Raw genomic sequence first — 21,826 nt, 5'->3', positions numbered from 1 at the left:
TTGCCTTTCCTTGATGGTCTTTTAGGAATTAAAACTAAATCAGTCCCTGTGGGGCTTTTGGTTGGTTTGTTTGGTGGGTGGCTCTTAAATTTACGGAGATCTGCTTTCCTCTGCTTCCTAATTGCTGGGATTAAAAACAACCGCCCCGGCTGCCCAGCCTTATTTTTTTAAGGTTAAAAAAACAAAACAAGGGCTGGAGAGATGGCTCAGTGGTTAAGAGCACTGACTGCTCTTCTGAAGGTCCTGAGTTCAAATCCCAGCAACCACATGGTAGCTCAAAACCATCTGTTATAAAATCTGATGCCCTCTTCTGGCATGTCTGAGGACAGCCAGTGTACTCACATACATTAAATAAATAAACAAATCTTAAAAAAAAACAAAACAAAACAATCATCCAAATATCCAAAAAATCACTTCCTAGAAACATATTTTAACCAATGAGATATGACCACCTCAACCAACACTTGAGTATATTTACCATCACCAGTTACATTAGAAAACAGTATACTTACACCTTACTATACTCACACCTTAAGACAAGGTTCAAATGACCCCAAATTACTGCTTTTAAATTCAATCTAAGGGCTTCTTTTTAAGTATTGGGGAAGAGGTTGCTTTATATGTGCGTGCGTGTGTGTGTGTGTGTGTGTGTGTGTGTGTGTGTCCGTCCACGTGTGCGCCTACACACCTACACTCGAGTGTATTTATATAGAGAGAGGCCAAAAGTTGACAGTGGGCACCCTCCTCAATTAATCATCTGACTGACGGCCAGTGAGCCCAGGAATCCTCTTGTCTCTTTCTTCCCAGTACTGAGATTATTATAGGCCTATGCCACTGTACCTAACTGTTTAGGTAGACTCTCGAGACACAAACGCAAGTTCATATGCATGCATGACAAGCACTTTACTGACTGACTGAGCCATCCTTCCAGTTCTGGACCTTTGGGGTAACAAGTTACATGACAGCAATGACAAGCTCCTAAAAGATGAATGAAGGCATGTCACCTCACTGAACTCCATGAGCCCACATCAAGTCACTCCATGAGACACCACTGCTGTGCTCACAAGGCTAGCAGTCTGCTTACCTTCAGATCTCTGTGGACAATGCCCATGTTATGTATGTAAAAGACACCTTCCACCAATTCTTGAAAAATTTTTGTTGCAACACTGGCCATAACATAAGGACCTGGAATTAAAAAAAAAAAAAATGGTTTTATGTCCCTATTTCTTTGAACTCATTAAAGGACATTGACATCTAAATATTAAAAGTTCTTACTTGGGCAGTGGTGGCGCATGCCTTTAATCCCAATTTAGGAGGCAGAGGCAGATGGATTTCTGAGTTCAAGGCCAGCCTGGTCTACAGAGTGAGTTCCAGGATAGCCAGGGCTATCTATATAGAGAAACCCTGCCTTGAAAAACAAAGCAACAACAACAACAAAGTTCTCAACAAATTAACCTTTGTCATTTAAACAGTCAAACACTCCAGAATGGCCAAAAACATAGAACTAAGGAGAAAAGATTCTTTGCTAGCAAAGAAAACCATCACAGACTGAAACCCAACTCTGACACTGTGTTTCCAAAATGGTACCTCTCAGCTCAGGAGACATATCATACCGACAACTTTCTAAGCAATGACCAGGCAATAAGTGGCTAAATTACAGCTGAGCCCTCTTTGACTCTTAACATGCTGGAGTCTTAGGCTAATCTACTGTCTTGGCGCACATTGGATTAAGACATTATTACTAAAAGGTCTGGGAGGGAGATAAATGTTTCTCCCAAGGCATAACTTTCTATCCATCACTTGTCATATTTGCTTGAAATGACTGAATAATGAACAGAGTAAAAGCACAGGAGTAAAGAACAAAGTCATCTATCAATGTTTAGAAGTTAACTTCGATAGTGGTTTTTAATGCTTTAAGACACATCCAGCCTGAGGCCCATTGACTCCATGCTTCTCAGGATAGTTACGAATGCAGCCAAACACGTTTGTAGAAATCAAAACAGACCAATGACTCATTGCAATGAACATTTCCAAGTAAAGATGTGTGGACAAAAGGTTATACTGTAGGACACACTGTGACAAACTACAGTTTCCACAAGCTGTTTTTTAAACTTTATTTTTTTTGTGGGGAATGTTGCAAGGGTAGAGGGTGGATATGAAGGGATGACGAGATGAGTGAGATTGGGGTGCACACTATGAAACAAAGAATTCATGAAAAGTTAAAAAAAAAATTTGAGCCAGCCAAGGTGGTACATATCTTTAATCTCAGCACTGGGAGGAATCAGAAACAACTGGACCTCTGAATTCCAGGACAGCCTGTCTCAGCTAAGGTTGTTATACAGATAAAACCTGTCTTGAAAAAAACAAACAAACAAAAAAGCTTAGATGTCCTGTACTAAAACAAAAACGTTTTTAAAAATAAATGGACATTCCTTAACAAATTTAGTAACAATAACAGGAGGAGGGATTATGGGTTTTAAATCTTGGGTTTTTTGTTTTTGTTTTTGTTTTTGTTTTCCGAGACAGGGTTTCTCTGTATAGTTCTGGCTGTCCTGGAACTCACTCTGTAGACCAGGCTGGCCTCGAACTCAGAGATCTGCCTGCCTCTGCCTCCCAAGTGCTGGGATTAAAGGCATGTGCCACCACTGCCCAGCAGGGTTTTAACTCTTTAAATTGTATTTATGTGTATTTATGTGTATCGATGGATGGATGGTGTGCATGTATCATCAGCAAGTATGAAGGTCAGAGGACAACATGTGGAGTCAGTTTTCTCCTTCTACCAGGTGAGTGTAAGGGGTCTAGCTCAGACTGTCAGGCTTAGGGGACAAACACCTTCATACCTAGTGAACCACTTCACCAACTCTTTTTGTTGTTGAAGAGGGTCTCATATTGTAGCCTGGAACTCAGGACAACCTCCTAACCTATTTCAACCTCTTAAGTCCCGGGACTTGTAGGTATGACCCACCAACCATCCTAACTACAGTAAGAGCTGAATAACAAGGCCAGGCATGGTTGATATATGGCCGCAATCACAACTATCATTACTATAATTCCTCTGGCTATTGGCAATTTCTCAGCTTTTTCTTGTCTCTCAAGGCACTGTTTTGAAAGTACTCATCAAGGGCTGGAGAGACCACTCAGCTGGTAAGAGCACTGACTGCTCTTCCAGAGGTTCTGAGTTCGATTCCCAGCACCCACATGGTGGCTTACAACCATCTGTAATGGGATCTGATACCCTCTTCTAGTGTGTCTGAAGACAGCAACAGTGTACTCATAAATAAAATAAATAAATCTTTAAAAATATGTATATTAGAAGAAGAAGAAGAAGGAGGAGGAGGAGGAAGAGGAGGAGGAGGAGGAGGAGGAGGAGGAGGAAGAGGAAGAGGAGGAAGAGGAAGAGGAGGAGGAGGAGGAGGAGGAGGAGGAGGAGGAAGAGGAAGAGGAGGAGAAGAAGAAAAGAAGAAAAAAGTACTCATCAGGCAGTACTTTGGACTCAGGGAACAGGCACAGCTCTGGAACAGCCAACCTAGCCAAACCAGTAAGACATACAATCTCAAAACTAAAGCAGGGAATGACTGAGAAAGACAACCTCTAAAATCAACTACTGGTCTCTACACACATGCAAATGAGCACATGCCCACACAAATATGTACATTTCACACATTTAGACACCCAAAATTTCAATCCAAAATCAGTGATTTAAATTCTATCATATTACTATTTTAGAACTGTCTCAGTTTCTTTTCCCACTGCTATCATAAAGGAACTCAAGAGAGAAAGGGCTCACTTTGGCTCACAGTTCAAGGTTCTATGTGGTCTCTCATCATAGGAATGCTAACATGGCAGGAGTTTGATGCCAAGGGTTATATATCTCCACTCAGAGGGCAATGAATGAATATTATCATCAACTCACTCTCTCCCTTTCATACAGTCCAGGATCACAACCTAGGGAATGGTGCCTCCCACAGTGGGCAGGTCTCCCACCTCAATGATCTAATCAACATAATGCCCCACAGGCTAATCTAACCTATATAATCCCTCACAGGTGTGTCAACAGAAATCCAGGTGACTCTAGATCCTGTCAAGTTAAGAATTAATGTCAACTATCATAAATATCAACAAACACTTTATATCACATATCAACTACTATCGCATAGTTGTTTTTGAAAACTACTGAAGTAAGCAGATTTACAGATGGTACGTACAAGCAGCTTCATCCATATTCTCCTGGCTCCGCTTGTTCCTCTCAGCTATCCAGTCCCACAAGGAGAGCTCACACAGCTGCATCTGGATGTGCAACATCAGGTGGTACCGAACCTAGAGGACACACAACATGTTCCCATCTGCCAAAGTCTTATAGTCTTCATTTGACAACAAATACTCACTGGCCACTCTAGGTCAAATACCATGCTGCCTAAAGTTTCCTAAAGGAGACCAATAAGCAGAGATCACAGGGTGAGGCTGGAGATGTGGCTCAGTTGGAAAAGTGAGCAAGCAGGAAACCTTTCTTACACTCCCCAGCGACACATACACCAAGCGGGGTACATGCCTATAATCCTGGCACTAAGAGGTGAGAACAAAAGGATCACAAATTCAAGGTTACACAACAGGATATAGCAAATCCAAGTGCAGGTGGCCTGGTAATCCATGTCTTAAAGTATGTCTTGGCATAAGGAACCCCAGACCTGAGGGCAGAAGCTTTTGAAGGTGGCACTGAGGAAGTTTGTCTTAGGGGTTTTCCTCATGATACTAGGTACAGAATCTTGCAAGTGCTCTTGCAAGAAACTATATTAAGATAAAGCATTACAGAATGGCTGCATGGTATTCTACAACTGCCAGTATTCTCCAAAGTGAGCTAGCTGGTATGGTAGTTTGAATGAGAATAGCCCCCATAGGCTCATCCATTTGAATACTTGGTGCCAGGTGGTGGAAGTGTTTGGGAAGGTCCAGGGGATGTGGCTTGGAAGAGAAGTGTTACTGAGAACAGGCTTTGTGGTTTCAAATATGCACATCATTCCTAGTTAGCTCTCTCTGCCTTGTGTTGGTGTTTTAAGATGTGAGCTCTCCACAAAGGAGAATTTCGTTTTCTCCAATGGAGTCTCTCTAGGGACACAAACCACTTATAAGAACAAACCTCATGCTCAGTAATAGACTGCACACACAAAACCCAATGGCATTTTCAGAGGTTTGTCTACTAATGCAGTGTCTCAGCATTCTATTTGTTTTTTCATTTACTTCTTCCTATACAGGTCTCTCCTAACACCTCCGCCACTGCATACACCAAGCAGAGTGCATGTCTATAATCCTAGCACTCAGGCAGTAGAAACAAAACTTTATATAAATTCTGGGGACCAACCTCAGGTCAGGCTTATATGGCAAGCACTTTTCAACTCAGCTATCTCTCCAGCCCCTAATGTCTAATCTCTTATTCACTAACAATCCAGCTGGATCTTATGAGCATATCAGCAAACTTACCTCAGTAAAAGGATGCTGACAACTGACCCGATAATCTTACAGGAGTCACCAAAAGTCACACTCCAAAATTAGAAAACTATTCTGCATGAGGATATGTATATATTCATAGTATGATGCTAACACATACCAGAAATAGGTGGTGACTAAAGCTTCCAGCTCCAGGGCACACCACAGAGAATATACAGGGGTGCATTGACCCCATGGGAAGACCAGTACAAGGTTAAAAGGAGCTAAGTAAGGGATGAGGAAGGCTAACTTCAAAGGCCTTCAGCAGACCCGGGGATGGGTGAGGAGAGCACTTGCCAACATACACAAAGCCCCAGATTTGATTCTGAGAACTGCGTAAACCATGTGTGGTAATTCCAGCACTCTGGAGGTAGACACAAGAGGATCACAAGTTCAAAGTCACCTTTGACTACACAGTTCATCCCAGGTCAGCCTGGGCTATATTAAACCCTGTGTGAGAGGGGGGAAAGGAACCATCCAGCCTAGGAACTACACTGAGTCCATGAGACTGAACAGAAGAAAAGCACGTGGAAAGATGGAGCACCAGCAGGCAGGACATCAGCTGAGGAAGAAGGGACACCACACAAAGCCAAACCCCTTACACAGTGGGATCTGGGAAAGCCCTACCTCTGTCTGCCCCAGCAGGTTCAAGTTGCCTTCAGAAGACTCATCTGTAGATGTAAAATTCTCTTCCAATTCTGAGTTATGCTCCAGTGGCAGCTGATGCTTGACAACTGGTCTGACTGACAAATCAGTCACGCTGTCTTCCTGGAGCTCAACTGACGTTTCGCTTTCACTGCTATTCCTGATTGCTAAGTTGGCTGTGTAGCTCACCAAGTTGTTATTCTCATTTTTAACGTCAGACTCCCCAAAAGATTTTTCTTTTTCTGGGGTGAGTTCAGCAAAGATAATGGACGAACTGCTTTCATTATCTTTAATACCATCTTGGTCTCTAGAAGTAAAAAACAGTAACACAAAAGTGAACTTAAATGACAAGAGTATCTGAACTGCTCTTTCAAGCCTGGGTGAAGCTTACAGGTGCTAAGTAAGTAGCGCAGGCAGGTCTTTTTGGTGCATGCCTGTAACTTCAGCACCCCAGTGTCAACTGGGAGACAAAGGTAGGAGGATCAGTAGTTCCTCGGCTACATATCAAGTTCTAGGCAAGCCTGGGCTACATGAGACACTGTCTTAAATTTAAAAAAGGGTATCAGATCTGTCTGGCATTAACAGATTTAGAATAATGACAGAGGGCAGGAAATCTGTAATCCCAAGACCCAGGAAGCCGAGGCAGGAGAACTGTCAAAACTGAAGCTAGCCTGGGCTATAAATTAAAGACCAGTCTGTGCTACATAGCAAGACCCTGTGCCGAATAAGTCAGTTAGAGTAAATCCTAGCAAGTATGAGAGCAGAAAGTAACTTAGTAATTTGTAAGGAAAATAAGCAAAATGACAAAAGAAGAGGGAAAGAAGCAAGCAGCAGGAGAGCCCGCCTCCAGAGTTCCTAGCATCAAAAGACAACAGCAAGTCTCTGCTGGTGACAGAACACAATGATAACTGTGCACCGGTCACAGCAGCCCACATACCTGTCCCCTTCATGTTCTGACAGCACTTCGAGAGAGGGCAGTTGAATGGGAACTCTGTCTGCCAAATAGAAAGAAACACATTCATCTGCATGCAGCCATGACTTTCAATGGACAGTCAAATTCAGAGCTAAAAATACACAGACAGTGCCAAGTGAAGCTGCACGTCAAAAGGAACACATCATCTCTAAGAGATGGGGACACTCTAGGCTCTGCAGACAGAGCTGCAAGCACCAGGATCACCAAGGGTTCTAGAGATCTGAGAGTAAACACTGGGTTTGAAGGACCTCCTGGACGCAGCCTTAGTTCTGCTGTAGTGAAAAGCAAGTCCAGGCAACAAGTGAGCAAGTTGAGGCTGGAGCGATGGCTTGGGGTCAGTCCCCAGCACCCACACGAAGCAGCTTACAAATACCTGCAACTCCAGTTCCTGAACATCTGAAGTCCTCTTTGGATTTTCATGGGCGCCTGTATACAAACAGTATGCGCATGCACGTGCACATACAAACACACACACACACACACACACACACACACACACACACACACACACCTCAAATCTTTAGAGTAAGCAAACTAGTAAACTTGATTAAACTGAAATTTGAATTTCATATAACTTTTTTTTCATAAAATACTCTTCTACAGATTTTCTCTATCTGTATGTATGTCTATGTGGTGAATTTTGGCTTTCTGGGGGTGTAGGTTGGCACTAGTGTATGTGTGTGGTACACAGGCCCATGAGGAGAGACACTGATATCTTCTGGTCTTTCCTGCTCTTTACCTTATTTTCTGAGACAAAGTCTCTCATTGTATCTGGAGCTTATAGACATGGCAGTGCTGGCTGGACAATGAGCTCCAGGAGTCCTCAGGGCTAGGACTGGGGGTGCACCCTACAGTGTCTACTTACATGGCTGCTAAGGATTCAAACTCAGGTCCTCCCGTTTACAAGGCAGACATTTTACCCACTGAACCACTCTGACTATTTAAAAATGAAAAACCGGGGGCTAGTGATACAGCACAGCCAGAGACTGCTTGCTTTGCATGTACAAGATTCTGCATTCAATCCTCAGCATGAACAAAAAAGCAAAGCAAAAACTAAGCAGAAATGAAAGCTGTGTGTTAAGCACGTGCTTGTAATCTCAGCCCTCAGGAGCCGGAGACAAGATGTGTGCACCTGATGGCCAACTCAAGCTAATTAATTTTGAGATTAATCTGGGTTTGGCAATGGTCTAGGCCTTATTTGAAAAAAAAAATTTTTTTTTTTTTTTTTTTAAAAGTCACTAAAACCAAAACCATTTTCAGCTTGTGTATACAAGGGCAGGACAGATTTGGCAGGAGGAGAAGTTTATTAGATACTCATGTGCAAACTGAGTACATACAGAGGTAGGTGGGGACAAAGCACTTCAGATTGGGGACTTTCCCCATAGAATGTAGTTCATAACTCCAGAGGCCTTCCCAATCCTAAAATCTAAAAGTTCAAACAATTGTGTGCTTTTATGAGGCTCTAAAAGTATTGGATATGACAAAGTTTCATGTTCTCTTTTGAGAATCGCTTTTCAGATCATTAGACTAGCCAGGCATGATGGCTCATGCAGTAAGCCCAGCACTCTAAGAGGAACAGGCAGAAGAACTGCAGCAGGTCTGAGGCTAGCGGTGGAGAACAGCAGAGCAGCCAGGTATCTCCAGGACTCTAAGGGCAGCACCAAGCCAGTGTCCACATTCCCACATGCAGAAACATACATAGACATGTAATGAAAAGCAAATAAGCTAGGCAGCTAGGTGTGGTGGCACACACCTTTAATCCCTGCACTTGGGAGGCAAAGGCGGGTTCATGAGTTCAAGGTTAGCCAGGGCTACATAGACTGTTTCAAAAAAATAAAACTTGAAACTTTTTTTTTAAACTTTTTTTTTTTTAAAGATTTATTTACTTATTTTATGTATGTGAGTACACTGTAGCTGTCTTCAGACACACCAGAAGAGGGCATTAGATTTCATTACAGATGGTTGTGAGCCACCATGTAGTTGCTGGGAATTGAACTCAGGACCTCTGGAAGAGCAGTCAGTGCTCTTAACCACTGAGCCATCTCTCCAGCCCAAAACTTTTTTAAAAAAAAGCTGGGCATGGTGACATAACCTTTAATCCCAGAACTCAGGAAGCGGAAGCAGGCAGACCTCTGAGTTCAAGACAAGCCAGGTCTACATAGAGAATGCCAGGACAGGCTATTTAGAGACACTCTGTGTCAGAAACAACCCCCTCTCAAAGTAAATAAATGAAATAAAAAGCAACTTACCTCGTGGCTGAACGACATGAACATGTTCTATCCATGCAGTGTGATAGCCAACAATATTAGGATGCTGGAGACCAGCCAGAACCTTCACTTCCCGTAGCACCTAAACAAAAATGACACAAAGGTTTTTCACTGGCAATTCATTCTCCAATACTACTTGCCCTGGAAGATGAACAGTAACCCTTCTTAAAGAGGAATGGGAACTCCACAGGTAACAGGAATACTCCTGTGAAAGAAGAAGGGCAACTGTTTGTTGTGGTTGTTATTTTTTATATTCATCTCTTTTTTTTTCTTTTGTTTTGGTTTTTCCAGACAGGGTTTCTCTGTATAGCCCTGGCTGTCCTGGAGCTCACTTTGTAGACCAGGCTGGCCTCGAACTCAGAAATCCGCCTGCCTCTGCCTCCCAAGTGCTGGGATTAAAGGCGTACACCACCACTGCCCAGCGTGGTTGTTATTTTTAAGACAGGATCTCTCTATGTAGTCCTGGCTGTCCTGGACCTCGGCTGACTTTGAACTCACAGAGATCCTCCTGTTTCTGCCTCTCATGTGCTAGAATTAAAGGCATGTACCATCATGCCCAGGCAGATGGCAGTTGTTCCAGCAACTCCACACTTATGTGGTTTTGAAAGTTTCCTTGATTCCTCTGCCCCTCCCCACCAGAATAGACCCACACTGTCACCCTCCTATTGTTTTATGGCTTCTGTCTTCTTTCCTTTTTAAATGCTGCTGAGAATTTAAGGGCTTTGAGCATGCTAGATAAACTCTCTACCCCTGAGCTGCATCCCCAGCCCTCGTGGAGTGGTTTTTGTTTGTCTCTGTTTGATTTGGTAGTGTCTCACAATGCGGCAGTCTGGCATCAAATTCCTGATTCTCCTGCTCAGCATTCTGAGCACTAGGATCACAGTTGGGACATGATGGGTTTGTCACTGTTATTTAAACAGTCAGAGACACAGTGACTTGGAGAAGGGAAGTTATCCAGCACCATACAGCATGTCAGTAAGAGATGGCCTATATTGGTCTATCCTTTTACCTAACAGGCGGGACAGTATGATAACCAAGTACTTAAATAATTAATTTCTCACCAGTTCGACAGCTCAGAAGGTAAAGACACCTTGCTTCCAAGCCTGATGACCTGAATCTAATCCCTGGAATCCACATGGTAGAAGGACAGAACCAACACTCACCCACAAGCTCTTCTCTGACCTTCACACAGACACTGTGGGCACACATACATGCACAGACACATATACAGCCTGTCCCATGACTTTAGTCCCAGCATTTGGGAGGCAGAGGCAGGTTGAGTCTGAGGCTAGCTTGGTCTACACTGTGAAACATAATCTCAAAATAATATAAATATATAAAATAAAATAGAAAAATCAGGGCTTTAAAAGAAAAATTACATGAAATAAAAATTAGTTTTCATATTTTCTGTATTTAGTAATACAACTTACTACTTAGCAATTATATACATATAAATATAGATCTACCTCTTTCAAAAGAAATCAACACAGTTAGTTTTATCCCTTGAAGCTCCCTCCTGTGCTGCCCCTGCACAATGGTAGAACCTAGAGCCTTCTACACTGTGATCACTTTCTCAAGTGATCATCCTACTTCACCATCCCCAGTAACTTAAGATGACTGGTGATTGTAGCAAGTCTAGTTCAAATCATATTATCTTTTTTTTTTTTTTTTTTTTGGTGGGGGTGGCTTTTATGATGGGCTCTCATATAACCTAGTCTAGCCTGCAATGTGCTCTATACCAGAGGCAGACCTTGAACTGATCTGCCTACTATAGAGCTCTAGCAGGCCCAGGTTCTGCAGCTATGGCCCTGGCACGCCTTGCCCCTTCCCCATTCCTTCTCCCTTGCAAACTATAGATTGCACACATCTTTAAAGCTAGCCATCAAGGTCTGTTCCCTTATTTGAACACTTTTATGCTCGAGTTGAGTCCTGAGGCTGACCACCAAGGTTCAGCAATCAAGAGCCCCCTCTGGATCACCTAATTAACATGCCCAATAAGAACACACCACCACATGCTGGCCCATTCTAACACAGCCTGAGTCAGAGGGCAGCCACTTTGACTTTTCTTCCCCACTTCATAAAAGATCTCTGTGAAAATAGGTGTTTGGGTGTGGTTTGTACCTAATCTGGAGTCTGGGAGGGAGCCCCCCACTGTGTGAGGGCCCCTTTCATTAATGCCCTGACTGCAATTGGCCAGTAACACCCCCCCCCCATGTTTTTTCACAAGTTCCAGCCCTCCAGACGCCCGATTCCTTCATCTAACAGTGAGTGATTGGTAAGTCCCCCACCCTTGCTGTCCTAAACAGTCCTCTGGTTACTGGGTAACAGCCCTCTAGTATCTGGGGCCTCCCAATCTGTCCTGTGGGGCTGGGGAGACTACACCCCTCCATAGCCTTCATTGGTTACAGTGAACTCCCTTGATGGCTGGTAGGCACACTCAATCCAGTCTGGTTTAGTAGGAGGCTCCCCCTGCACTTTTGGTGGCTGCACTGCTAGAATCCAGTGTCTGCTCTTAACTGTTTAGAAACTCAGTCGACAGGTCTTGGATTCTTTCTCAGACCTACTGAGGTCCAGACTCACTGGGGTCCCTTTTCTTGTTGATGGAGTCTGGGTGACAACCTTCTCCCATCCAGAGATTCTGTTCCAGTCTCTCAACCTTAGCCCCCTACCATCCACCAGTGATGGGTTCCGCACCCTCCATTCCGACTGACACCCCTTTGGGATAGCTCCTATAGAATCTCAAAGGGCTAAAACTCTCAGACATCACATCTAAGCTTGTCCACTACAGTATCCAAGTTTGGCCTCTATACCCACTAGATAATCAATCCAAATGGCTGCCTAATGGCTCTCTGGATCCTCATGTTACTCAGGATCTTTACAACTTTTGTGAGCACACAGGAAAATGGAAAGAGACCTTTTATCTTTTATGTCTCTGCTTTTTCTTTTCTCCACTCCAAGCCCTCCCTAGATGTCCTCTTTGTTCTTAAGTTTTTGGCCCCTTTCCCTGACTCTTTTGCTCCTGAAACTCCATTCTTTGACCCAGCTGAAGAACCCCCTTTACCCTTCTTACCCTCCTCCTCACCATCAGTCGCCTTATCAACAGTCTCCTTCATTTACCAACGTCCCCACTCCTCCAGCCACCTGGGTCTCTCCAAGGCCACACAGACTACCGTCCTCTACCCTCACTGTTCCTCCTCCTCTCCCTCCCCCCAGTTCAGTCCACCCCTAGGAAGTCCCCCTCACAGTCACTCTCCTGATAAACTGTTCTTGGTCCCTGCCTCAATCTTGCCTGTCAGCAAAGTAGCAAGTATAGAAGGCCATCCTCATGTTTAGGCCCTTTCTCCCTCAGGGAACTTGCCCAGGCTGGAAACCGTTTGGGTTCTTTCACTGAGACCCTGTCACCTTCATCAAGCAATTCCGATACCTAACCCAGTCCTATGCCTTACCTTCCATGACCTCTATAGGATCCTCTCTAATAACCTGCTCCCCAAGAACGAGGAACGCACAGTTCTTTTGTAGTGCTGGTTTACCAGGCAAGGGACCATTTCATTACTTGTCTCCTCTTTGGTCTAAGGGAGTGGCCCTTAAACCAATTAACTCTCAAAAGGTCAAGGAGATAATTCAAGACAAGTGTGAAAATCCCTGGCCCTGTTATTCAAAGTCTATCAAAACCACAACTACCAACTCTTGGCTAAGGCCTTCCAGCAAACTGCCGTTTCTGACAAGCCCCCAAGAAGGCGAAGGTCAGGCCATAAGAAGCCACTAAAACCTTGCTTTAAATGTGGCAAAAATTATCATTTGGCTTGTACCTGTCCAAATTCTCAAAGACCTATTCAACCTTGCCCTAAGGGTCAACAACAGAGCCACTGAGCATCGGACTGTTCCTAGGGCACAGGCTCCCTAGCCTTCCTACACCTCCCTTGGGCCTGCAAGGCCTAGCAGCTAAGGACTGACAGGGCCCAGGCTCAGCTACTAACGTGACTTAATCCACACAAATCACTCTTCCAGTAGCCTAGGGTCTCAATGATTGTGTCAGATCACCTCATCACCCTCTTCCTAGACACTGGGGCCATTTTCTCAGTCCTGATCTCTCACTTTGGGATCCCATTCACTTCTCTCCTTCATCCATAGTCAAAATATACACATGCTCAGTCCTCCAGACTCCTCCTTAACTAGCTTCTTCATAGGCTTTTCCTCTCCTCATTCTTGCCCCCTCATAGCCTCCCTCATGCTCTAGTCCCTCGTGAGGAAGGGCTATTCTCTCCAAGGCAGGTGTGGATTTTGCCTTCCTCCACTGCTGCAGCTCTCAGAGGAGCCTTGCGTTTCCTCCTCTTTCCTTGGCTTCCATTTACACTCTCTCGCTCTCCAAATCCCTCTTACCCTCTGCTTCCTGCTTCAGTCAGTCCCACTGTGTGGGATTCAATCTCACCGTCTCTTGCTGCACATTGTAAGCCTCTCTAGACTGAAGTCAAAGACTCCCCTGCCTACACTTCCAAATCTCAACAGTCCCCGCCATTAACCAGCCTCCAAGGCCCCAAACCCCTCAATCAGTCTCTTTTATCCACACCTCTTCACTTCACAATACTCCCATACTGGCAGTAAAAAAAAATCTAATGGAGCTTTTCCCTGGCCCAGGACCTATGCTCCATTAATACTGTTATTATGCTTATTCACCGCATAGTCCTTGCCCTCTATCCCAGGCAACACTACTTACTTTTAAGTCTTATACATTAAAGATGCCGTTTTCTCAGTATCCCTAGATACTTTTCTCAACATCTTTTGCCTTCACTTGGACAGACTGGGATACTCAGCAATCCAGGACAACCAACCTCCTCAGATATGACCGACCTCCTGCCACTGAAGATGACATACTGTTCCTCACCCGGCCCATGAGCACCTCGTCTGGGCATGGGGACAGTCCCTTGATGGCATCCTGGAAGGCTGCTGACTTCTGCGCACGCCTTTCCACAAGTCAGAAGACTTGTATGAGGCAATCACTGATCTGTGGTTCCAAGGAACCTTCCAGCTCCTCGACCCAGAACTTACTGAATTCTGTACTTTCCTCCTGAGCCTCCTGCTCTTCTCACCTTCCCCAGCAGACCTGATTCCATTAGACTAAAGGTCCCTTTCCCGCATCGTCATCCCCGGACAGCAGGAAGTGATCAGAGAACAATGCCCACTTACCCAACACCCAATAATAAAACCAAAAGGTGGCAATGAAGGGCTCTAGCAGGCCCAGGCTTGGCAACAATGGCACTGCCTTGCCCTTCCCCATTCTGTCTCTCTTGTAAACCACAGATTACATCCTGAAATAGCCACCAGGGTCTATTTCCTTATTTGAACATGTTCTTATGCCAGGCTCATTCCTGACGCTGACTACCAAGGTCCAGCAATCAAGAGCCCCCTCTGGATCACCTAATTAACGTGCCCAATAAGAACACACCACCACATGCTGGCCCATTCTAACACAGCCCTCCCCTCTCCTCCCCTTACAAATGACACCTGCAAGGTCACGTGCTGCTGCTTCCTGCCTGAGTCAGAGGGCAGCCACTTTGACTTTTCTTCCCCACTTCATAAAAGATCTCTGTGAAAATAAGTGTTTGGGTGTGGTTTGTGCCTAATCTAATCTGGAGTCTGGGAGGGGGCCCCCCACCGTGTGGTGGTCCCCTTCACCTACCTCCTCTTAGCACCACTATGACAAGCCCAGCTCAAGTCACTTTCTGAAACCCTCCCTTCAGGGTTAGGGAGACAGCCTGGACAGTCAGGTGCTCAATTTGCCAAGCATAAAAACTTCAGGTTGATGGTCGGAAATAAGGCTGGGCATGCCAAATCTGGTGATGCTTACAACTCCAGCACTGAGGAGGCTGAGATGAGGTCCCCTGGGGCTCACAGGCCACCCAAGCCTGCAGCTTCAGGACAGTGAGAAGCCCTGTCTGGAAAACCAAGGTGGAACATCACCCACAAGCAGGCAGCGTCTGCATCCTCACACATAACTCCACGGCATGTGCACCTGCACGCACGCCAATTCAGAGGCATACCTTCATACAATCTGTTTTAGTTGCACTCTTAATCAGGATTTTCTTAATTGCATAATCCTGACCATCTAATTTGTTCCGGACCTAAAAGAAACAGAAGAAAAGAAAAAATATTAAATTCCATCGAATGCAGCTGACTAAAGGAATTCATCTCATGTGAGCTTTGGTAACATAAACCAAATAAGCTAAAGTCACTCTTCCTGGGAAAGCCAGCCCTGGTCTTCTGGACTGGGAGCTTTACAAACAAAACTGCTTCCAACTCCAGTGGCTCCTGGACTGAAGATGAGGAATACTAGCAAGTCTACATACAGCCCTAAACACAGAAACATGATTATTTTTTTAGTAGCATGAGTTTTTTATTTTATTCTTTTTGAGACCAGTTCTCAAGTAGGCCAGGCTGGCCTCAAACTCACTATGTAGCCAAGGATAACCCTGAACCTGTGATCCTCCTGACTCCAGTTCCCACAGGCATGCCACCCTATGGGTCTGAATTGTGCTGGGGATCAGGTCCAGGACTTTGGGCATGCCAGGCAAGAGTCACCCAGCTGAGGCAGAGCTCCACAGCACAGCCTCCAGCACATCGTTTTTAAGTTTCAACTTCTAGTTTGAGTAAGGCCAATTTCTCATCATTCTCCTGAAAATCGTTAAACTACAGATGGGAAATACTAGGTTAAAAATATCTTCAATTCCATTTTTATTAAGTTTGTTCTTTGGTGTCATCACATTTGAACAAACACAAGTCACTGTCACCTCACACCACTGTAATCCCCTTTCCTCCCTACAACTCCACTTCCCACATTCAACTCTTTTTACATCACTTGGTTGTTCATTCTTTCTTTTTCTCTTTCTTTGTTTTAGACAAGATCTCACCATGAAATCCTGGCTGGGCTGGCATTTGCTCTGTAGACCAGGCTGGCCTCAAATTCAGAGACCCACCTGTCTCTGCCATCCTAGGACTGTAATTAAAGATGTGTGCCACCATGCCAAGCTTACAGCAGATTTTTAATAACCCTACACTACAGAATAATAACTCAACATTTCTAGAACTACCTAAACAATCAACAGCCTATCAGCTGTCTGGAAATGATAAATGAAAATAAAAACATGTGATTTTAGGCATCTCTGGGTACTTCCAATCATACTAATGAAACAACTTCTCAAAACACACACATTTATAGCATAATAGGTCAAAGTGAGCAAACGGGGAAAAAGAAAGCAAAACCTTGTAGACTCTTCCATAGCCTCCTTTCCCTAAAATGGCGAGCTCTTCAAATTCATTTAAGTAGCGTGAAGTTTGTGCTTCGAAAGCTATCTCCCTGGATCTGAAAGTTAAACACAAACAGGCCATCAGTATTATGATGTGACAATCAAAGGCATGCACTGGGTTCCCAACCTGCTGACACTCATTTATCAGTCAACTGCAAGGTAGAAAGAATCAGCTACAAGTAAATCTCTAATTTCCTATGGGGAGAAAATGGCTAGGTAAATAAAGAGCATAATAAGAATAGCAAAGGGCTCATTAAAGTTAGTAATTAGCGTTCTAGTAGAAAGCAGCAAGGATGCTTATACACAGTAGAATTGAGACATAAGATGTAATTAGCGTGAGGAATCAGGCGAGCTTTTTCTTTTCTGAACGACAGGGTCTCCAGTAGCCAGAGCTGCCCCTTAGACTTCTGAACCTGGTGCTGTCGCCCTAAGTGTTGATGTACAGTTGTGCACACCCATCACCTGCTAGTTTGACTTAAATTTCTTGTTTTACTGGGTTTTTGGGGGGTGGGGGTAGCTGGGAATTAGAGACAAGATCTTACTCTGGAGTCCATCCAGGCGTCCTGGAACTCAGGAAGGTCAAGGCTGGCCTTCAACACGTGGTGAGCTTCCCACTTTTGTTTGCCACATGCTGAGATTCCAGTTGTACCCTACCACACAACTCCCAACCTTACACTCCTGAATGACGCTGGTTCCTTATAGGCTTTTAAGAGTTTGTGAATAAGGTAAAGGGCCAATGGCAGCCTCCTAAAAGAAGTATCAGCAGTCAAATGAATGGTGGGGTTTGCTGGACATGGTTGCACACATCTATAATCACAGCAAGATCTCCAATAGATAGTTTTGGTTGCACAAAGACTTTTAAGTCATAAACAAAACCCAAAAAGCAAAAAACAAACAAAACCCCAAATAAACCAGGGAGGAGGGATATAGTGACAGCTCTGTGGAGAAAGCATTCACTGCCTGTGATCATGAGGACTGCAATGCAGAGCTCGGGGTCAACGTAAATGCCTGCCGGGCATGGAGGCCCTGTGGTTGCAATTGCAGCAACAGGGAGGAAGAAACAAGGGAGCCTAGAGCAACCGAGCTGGCTAGACTCAATGAATCAGAAAGCTTCTCATGGAACTACACTTTGTACCTCCATATGGAACGGGAAGCAATAGGAGAAAAACAGCTTTTATCAACCTCTGGACTTCAAGTGCAGTGGCACATGGGTGCATGCAAATACATACACTCAAACACAGAGAGGGTGGGAGAGAGGGAGGAGCACCAAATGTAATGGCTTCATGCCTGCAATCTCAGCACTTAGAAAGTGTGCAAATATATACACTCAAACACAGAAAAACTTTACGCCTACAATCTCAGCACTTAAGAGAGTGAAGGCAAAAGGATCAAAAATTTAAGACCAGTCTAAACTACATGGCAAACATGAAAACAGACCCTGCTACATGAGACCCTGTCTCAAACAAACAAACCAACCAACAGAGAAGGGAAGAGGCAAGCTAATAAGAATCTGCACGTGGTGAGGAACAAGAGTAGCAAAGGAAACTCAGAGCAGTGCAAGGTGCAGGCCTTAGGTTGTGCACTTTCCTAGCGTACATAGACATGGCGGCTGGAAAGGCCTGTAATCCACCACTCTGGACAGTGGCAGGAAGAGAGAGCTAACTTCCAGGCCAGACTGAGCTACACAGCAAGACTATGTCTCAAAACACAAAGAATAAAGGAGTAACTTTTATAAACTCATTTTGATTTCTTTTAATTATCTGAGTTAGTGAAAAGCATCGAATACATACCTGATTTTCTGCATGTAAGAATTATCTTGACAAGGATCCTAAAACCAAAATATTGTCTTTAAGAACCACTTGACACATTTGATGAACAAGGAATCAAACTCAACATCCCAATAACCAAAATGCTCAAATACCTAAAATCAGATCACAGTCTAGCACTTTACTTATTTACTAGGGCTTTTGTAAAATAGATTTTACTATGTAGCAAAACTTGGCCGTAGACTCATAATCCTGCCTTAACCTGCTAGGTATTTGAATTACAAACATGAGCACTTACATAAGGATGATAATAGCTTTTTGCTGTTTGGTTTGGTTTGGTTTTTGGTACAGGGTATTGATGTAGCCTTGGCTAGCCTAGAACTCACCATGTAGACCATGCTAGTCTCAAACTTGCAGCTATCCTGTTTGCCTCTGTCTGAGTGCTGGGAGTATAGGACTAAGCCACATGCCCAGCTAAAGATTAACATTATAATGTTACTTTATAATTCACGATTTTAAGTATTTCCGCTCAGAACTGATCTACAAGGAGCTCTATGAGCAAAAACTGACTTCACTTCAAAAATCTCTGTAGAAACTGACTCCTCCCACCTCCACTGCCACCACCCCCTCCAGAGCCCTCTTCCTGCCTGGTCCCTGTCCTTGATTCTCTCCACCTACTTCCAGCACAGGATCAGGTGTGAACCTGTTAAAATGTTCTTAGGCTCCGAATCCTACAATGTTTCCTGTGTCCATTCTGTATAAAACCAAATTTGTTAAAATGCTCTCAAGATCACATTTGTTATCCCAGCACTTAGGCGGCTTAGATCAGAGGTGGAGAGAGTTGAGGCCAGCATGGGCTGCAGAGAACTGCCTGGGCTACAGTCTGAGACTCTCAAAACAGTAAAGTAAGAACAGCAGGTAATAGTGCTGCTGTGACTGCCCAGCCTGCTGCCCTGAGCAGACTCAGCGAGAAGGGCCTGAGAGGGAACAGTCCCACACTCCCATGGGCCCTCCCCACTCTCTGTTACTCCTCCCCTTTACCTGTTCTGTCTAAATGCAAGGCAGCCTTGCAAAACAGTGACACACTACCAATAGCACATGCTCAGCAACGGGCTCCATCCAAGTCCATGGCTCTGCCTGGACCGATGCAGTTAACTCTCTCTCAGTCACGGACTGGACATGACCATTCTTTCTCAATGAGGCCTGGGTGGCCACATTACAGGAAGTCACAAGCCCTCCCAACATTCCCTAATGGCCTCCACTACCTGTGTGCCTCCCCAGGTCTGCTCTAACTTTCTCTACTGTTTAGTGCCCCTGCATCAGAACATAAGCTTCATGGGGGTTTAGACTTTATCTATTTTCTTTCCTTTCCCCCAAGCACCCATAAAATAGTATAGCATAGTAGATATTAGTAACAATTAATATTGTCAACTTGACCAAGTTTCTACTTTTTAAGAACTATTCACATAATTAATATTAAGTAATGCTGTAAAAATTATCATTCTCTTTTTCTATTTTTTTTTTTTTCTGTGCTGGGGATAGAGCCCACAGCACTAGACACACTAGGTAAATCCCCTACCACTGAGCCACATAAAACATGGGAAAACAACAGTGTTCTTTTCTCTTTCTTTTCTTTTTCTTAATGTATTTCATGTGTATGACTGTTTTTGCCTACATGTACTGACCTTCTTCAGTGCCTGGTGCCCATGGAGGTCACTCCACGGAGTGACTCGTGGAGGCTACCAATGGTGGTGAGTTACCCTGTAGGTGCTAGGAACCAAGCGTGGGCCCTGTGGAAGTGCTCGTAACTGCCAAGCTATCTCTTCAGTCCACATATGGTTCCTCTAAGATCCAAATGTACTTGTCATACAAAGTACACCTGGTAGGCCTTACCTGACGAACTCTCTCTTTGGCAGACCTCATTAAATGAGTGATGGCTCTGTTGTGGTGGAGTCTCAGAGAGCTAAACTCATCACTGCAGGTAAAGGAAGAGAGCAGCCCCATCTTGATAAAAGTCTGGCACAGTACTATAAGAGAAAAACCCATGATAAGCTATGATTAGAAAATGACAACAGGCAAGGCAAGGTGAGCAAGCCTGTAACCCCAGTATGCAGGACGATAAAAAGGGAGGATCCAAAGTCCAAGGTCATCTATCAGCTGCCTAGCAAGTTTAAAGCCAGACTTGGCTAAATGAGACCTTGTCTCAAAAAGGGAGGGGGACATAGTAGATGGACATATAGACTGTGTACCAGGTACCTCAATAAAAGGTGTTTCTGTAGAGTTATCCTTAATTTATGCATAAAGAGATACAGACACGGTAAAGTGTGGTGGCTCACACTCTACCAGAAATGGAAGAGTAGGAAGAAAAAAAATCAAGATGGAGAGACAACAGGGGAAGAGGGAGAAAACAGGAAAAAGAGAGAAAAGACAGGAAAGGGTAGAAAAAAGAAAGGACAGGGAGGCTGTGGTGGTGCACATCACTGACCCCGTTAATCAAGAGGCAAAGGCAGGAGGATCTCTGTGAGTTTAACACCATCTTGGTCTACATAGTGAGTTCCAAGCCTGAGAAACCCTGTCTTTTTGTTTTTGGTTTTTCGAGACAGGGTTTCTCTGTGTAGCCCTGGCTGTCCTGGAACTCTGTAGACCAGGCTGGTCTCGAACTCAGAAATCCGCCTGCCTTTGCCTCCCAAGTGCTGGTATTAAAGTCATGCACCACCACTGCCTGGCCAGAAACCTTGTCTTTAAAAAAAAAAAAAGAGGAGGAGGAGAAAGTGTTAGAGGTGGAAGAGGAAGAAGAGGAGGAGAGCAAAGAAGATGTGAAAAAAAAAGAAAAGAAAAGAAAGCAGATTGCAGAGCTAGCTCGGTGGTTAAGAGTGCTGGTTGCGGGCTGGCGAGATGGCTCAGAGGGTAAGAGAACTGAATTGCTCTTCCGAAGGTCTTGAGTTCAGATCCCAGCAACCACATGGTGGCTCACAACCACCCATAATGAGATCTGACACCCTCTTCTGGTGTGTCTGAAGACAGCTACAGTGAATTACGCCGGAGCTAGCAGGGCCAGCAGAGGTCCTGAGTCCAATTCCCAGCAGCCATACACATGATGGCTCATGGCCAACAGCTACAGTGTACTCATACACATAAAATAAATAAAATAAATCTTAAAAAAAGAGTGCTGGTTGCTCTTCCAGAGGACTGGGTTCAATTCCCAGTGCCCACAAGGTGGCTCACAAATCATCTGTACTTCCAGGAGATCCAATGTGTTGCACTGATATACATGCAGGCAAAAGCCTATACACATAAAATAATTTATCTTGAAAGGAAAGAAAGAAGAGAGAGCAAAGGACAAGGAGAAGGGAGAGAGGAGAGGAGAGGAGAGGAGAGGAGAGGAGGGGAGGG

The 21,826-nt window shown here is 44.4% G+C and overlaps 1 protein-coding gene across 1 annotated transcript in view; it reads right to left on the bottom strand.

The window, feature by feature from the left end:
* Positions 1 to 21,826, bottom strand: part of Eif2ak1 (eukaryotic translation initiation factor 2 alpha kinase 1) — a 38,771-nt gene that overhangs the window by 11,795 nt on the left and 5,150 nt on the right. The window contains exons 3-11 of the mRNA XM_031338648.1: positions 20,327 to 20,460; positions 18,458 to 18,495; positions 16,624 to 16,723; positions 15,405 to 15,485; positions 9,349 to 9,448; positions 7,064 to 7,121; positions 6,109 to 6,433; positions 4,206 to 4,317; positions 1,085 to 1,185 (exon numbers count right to left, since the gene is read on the bottom strand). Coding sequence (XP_031194508.1) covers positions 1,085 to 1,185; positions 4,206 to 4,317; positions 6,109 to 6,433; positions 7,064 to 7,121; positions 9,349 to 9,448; positions 15,405 to 15,485; positions 16,624 to 16,723; positions 18,458 to 18,495; positions 20,327 to 20,460 — 1,049 coding nt within the window. The remainder of the gene's footprint in view (positions 1 to 1,084; positions 1,186 to 4,205; positions 4,318 to 6,108; positions 6,434 to 7,063; positions 7,122 to 9,348; positions 9,449 to 15,404; positions 15,486 to 16,623; positions 16,724 to 18,457; positions 18,496 to 20,326; positions 20,461 to 21,826) is intronic.

The sequence above is a fragment of the Mastomys coucha genome, unplaced genomic scaffold, assembly GCF_008632895.1.
Source record: "Mastomys coucha isolate ucsf_1 unplaced genomic scaffold, UCSF_Mcou_1 pScaffold22, whole genome shotgun sequence".
Classification (NCBI taxonomy): Eukaryota; Metazoa; Chordata; class Mammalia; order Rodentia; family Muridae; genus Mastomys; species Mastomys coucha.
The sequence above is the reverse complement of the archived record's forward strand: the minus strand, read 5'-3'. Positions and strand labels throughout refer to the sequence as shown.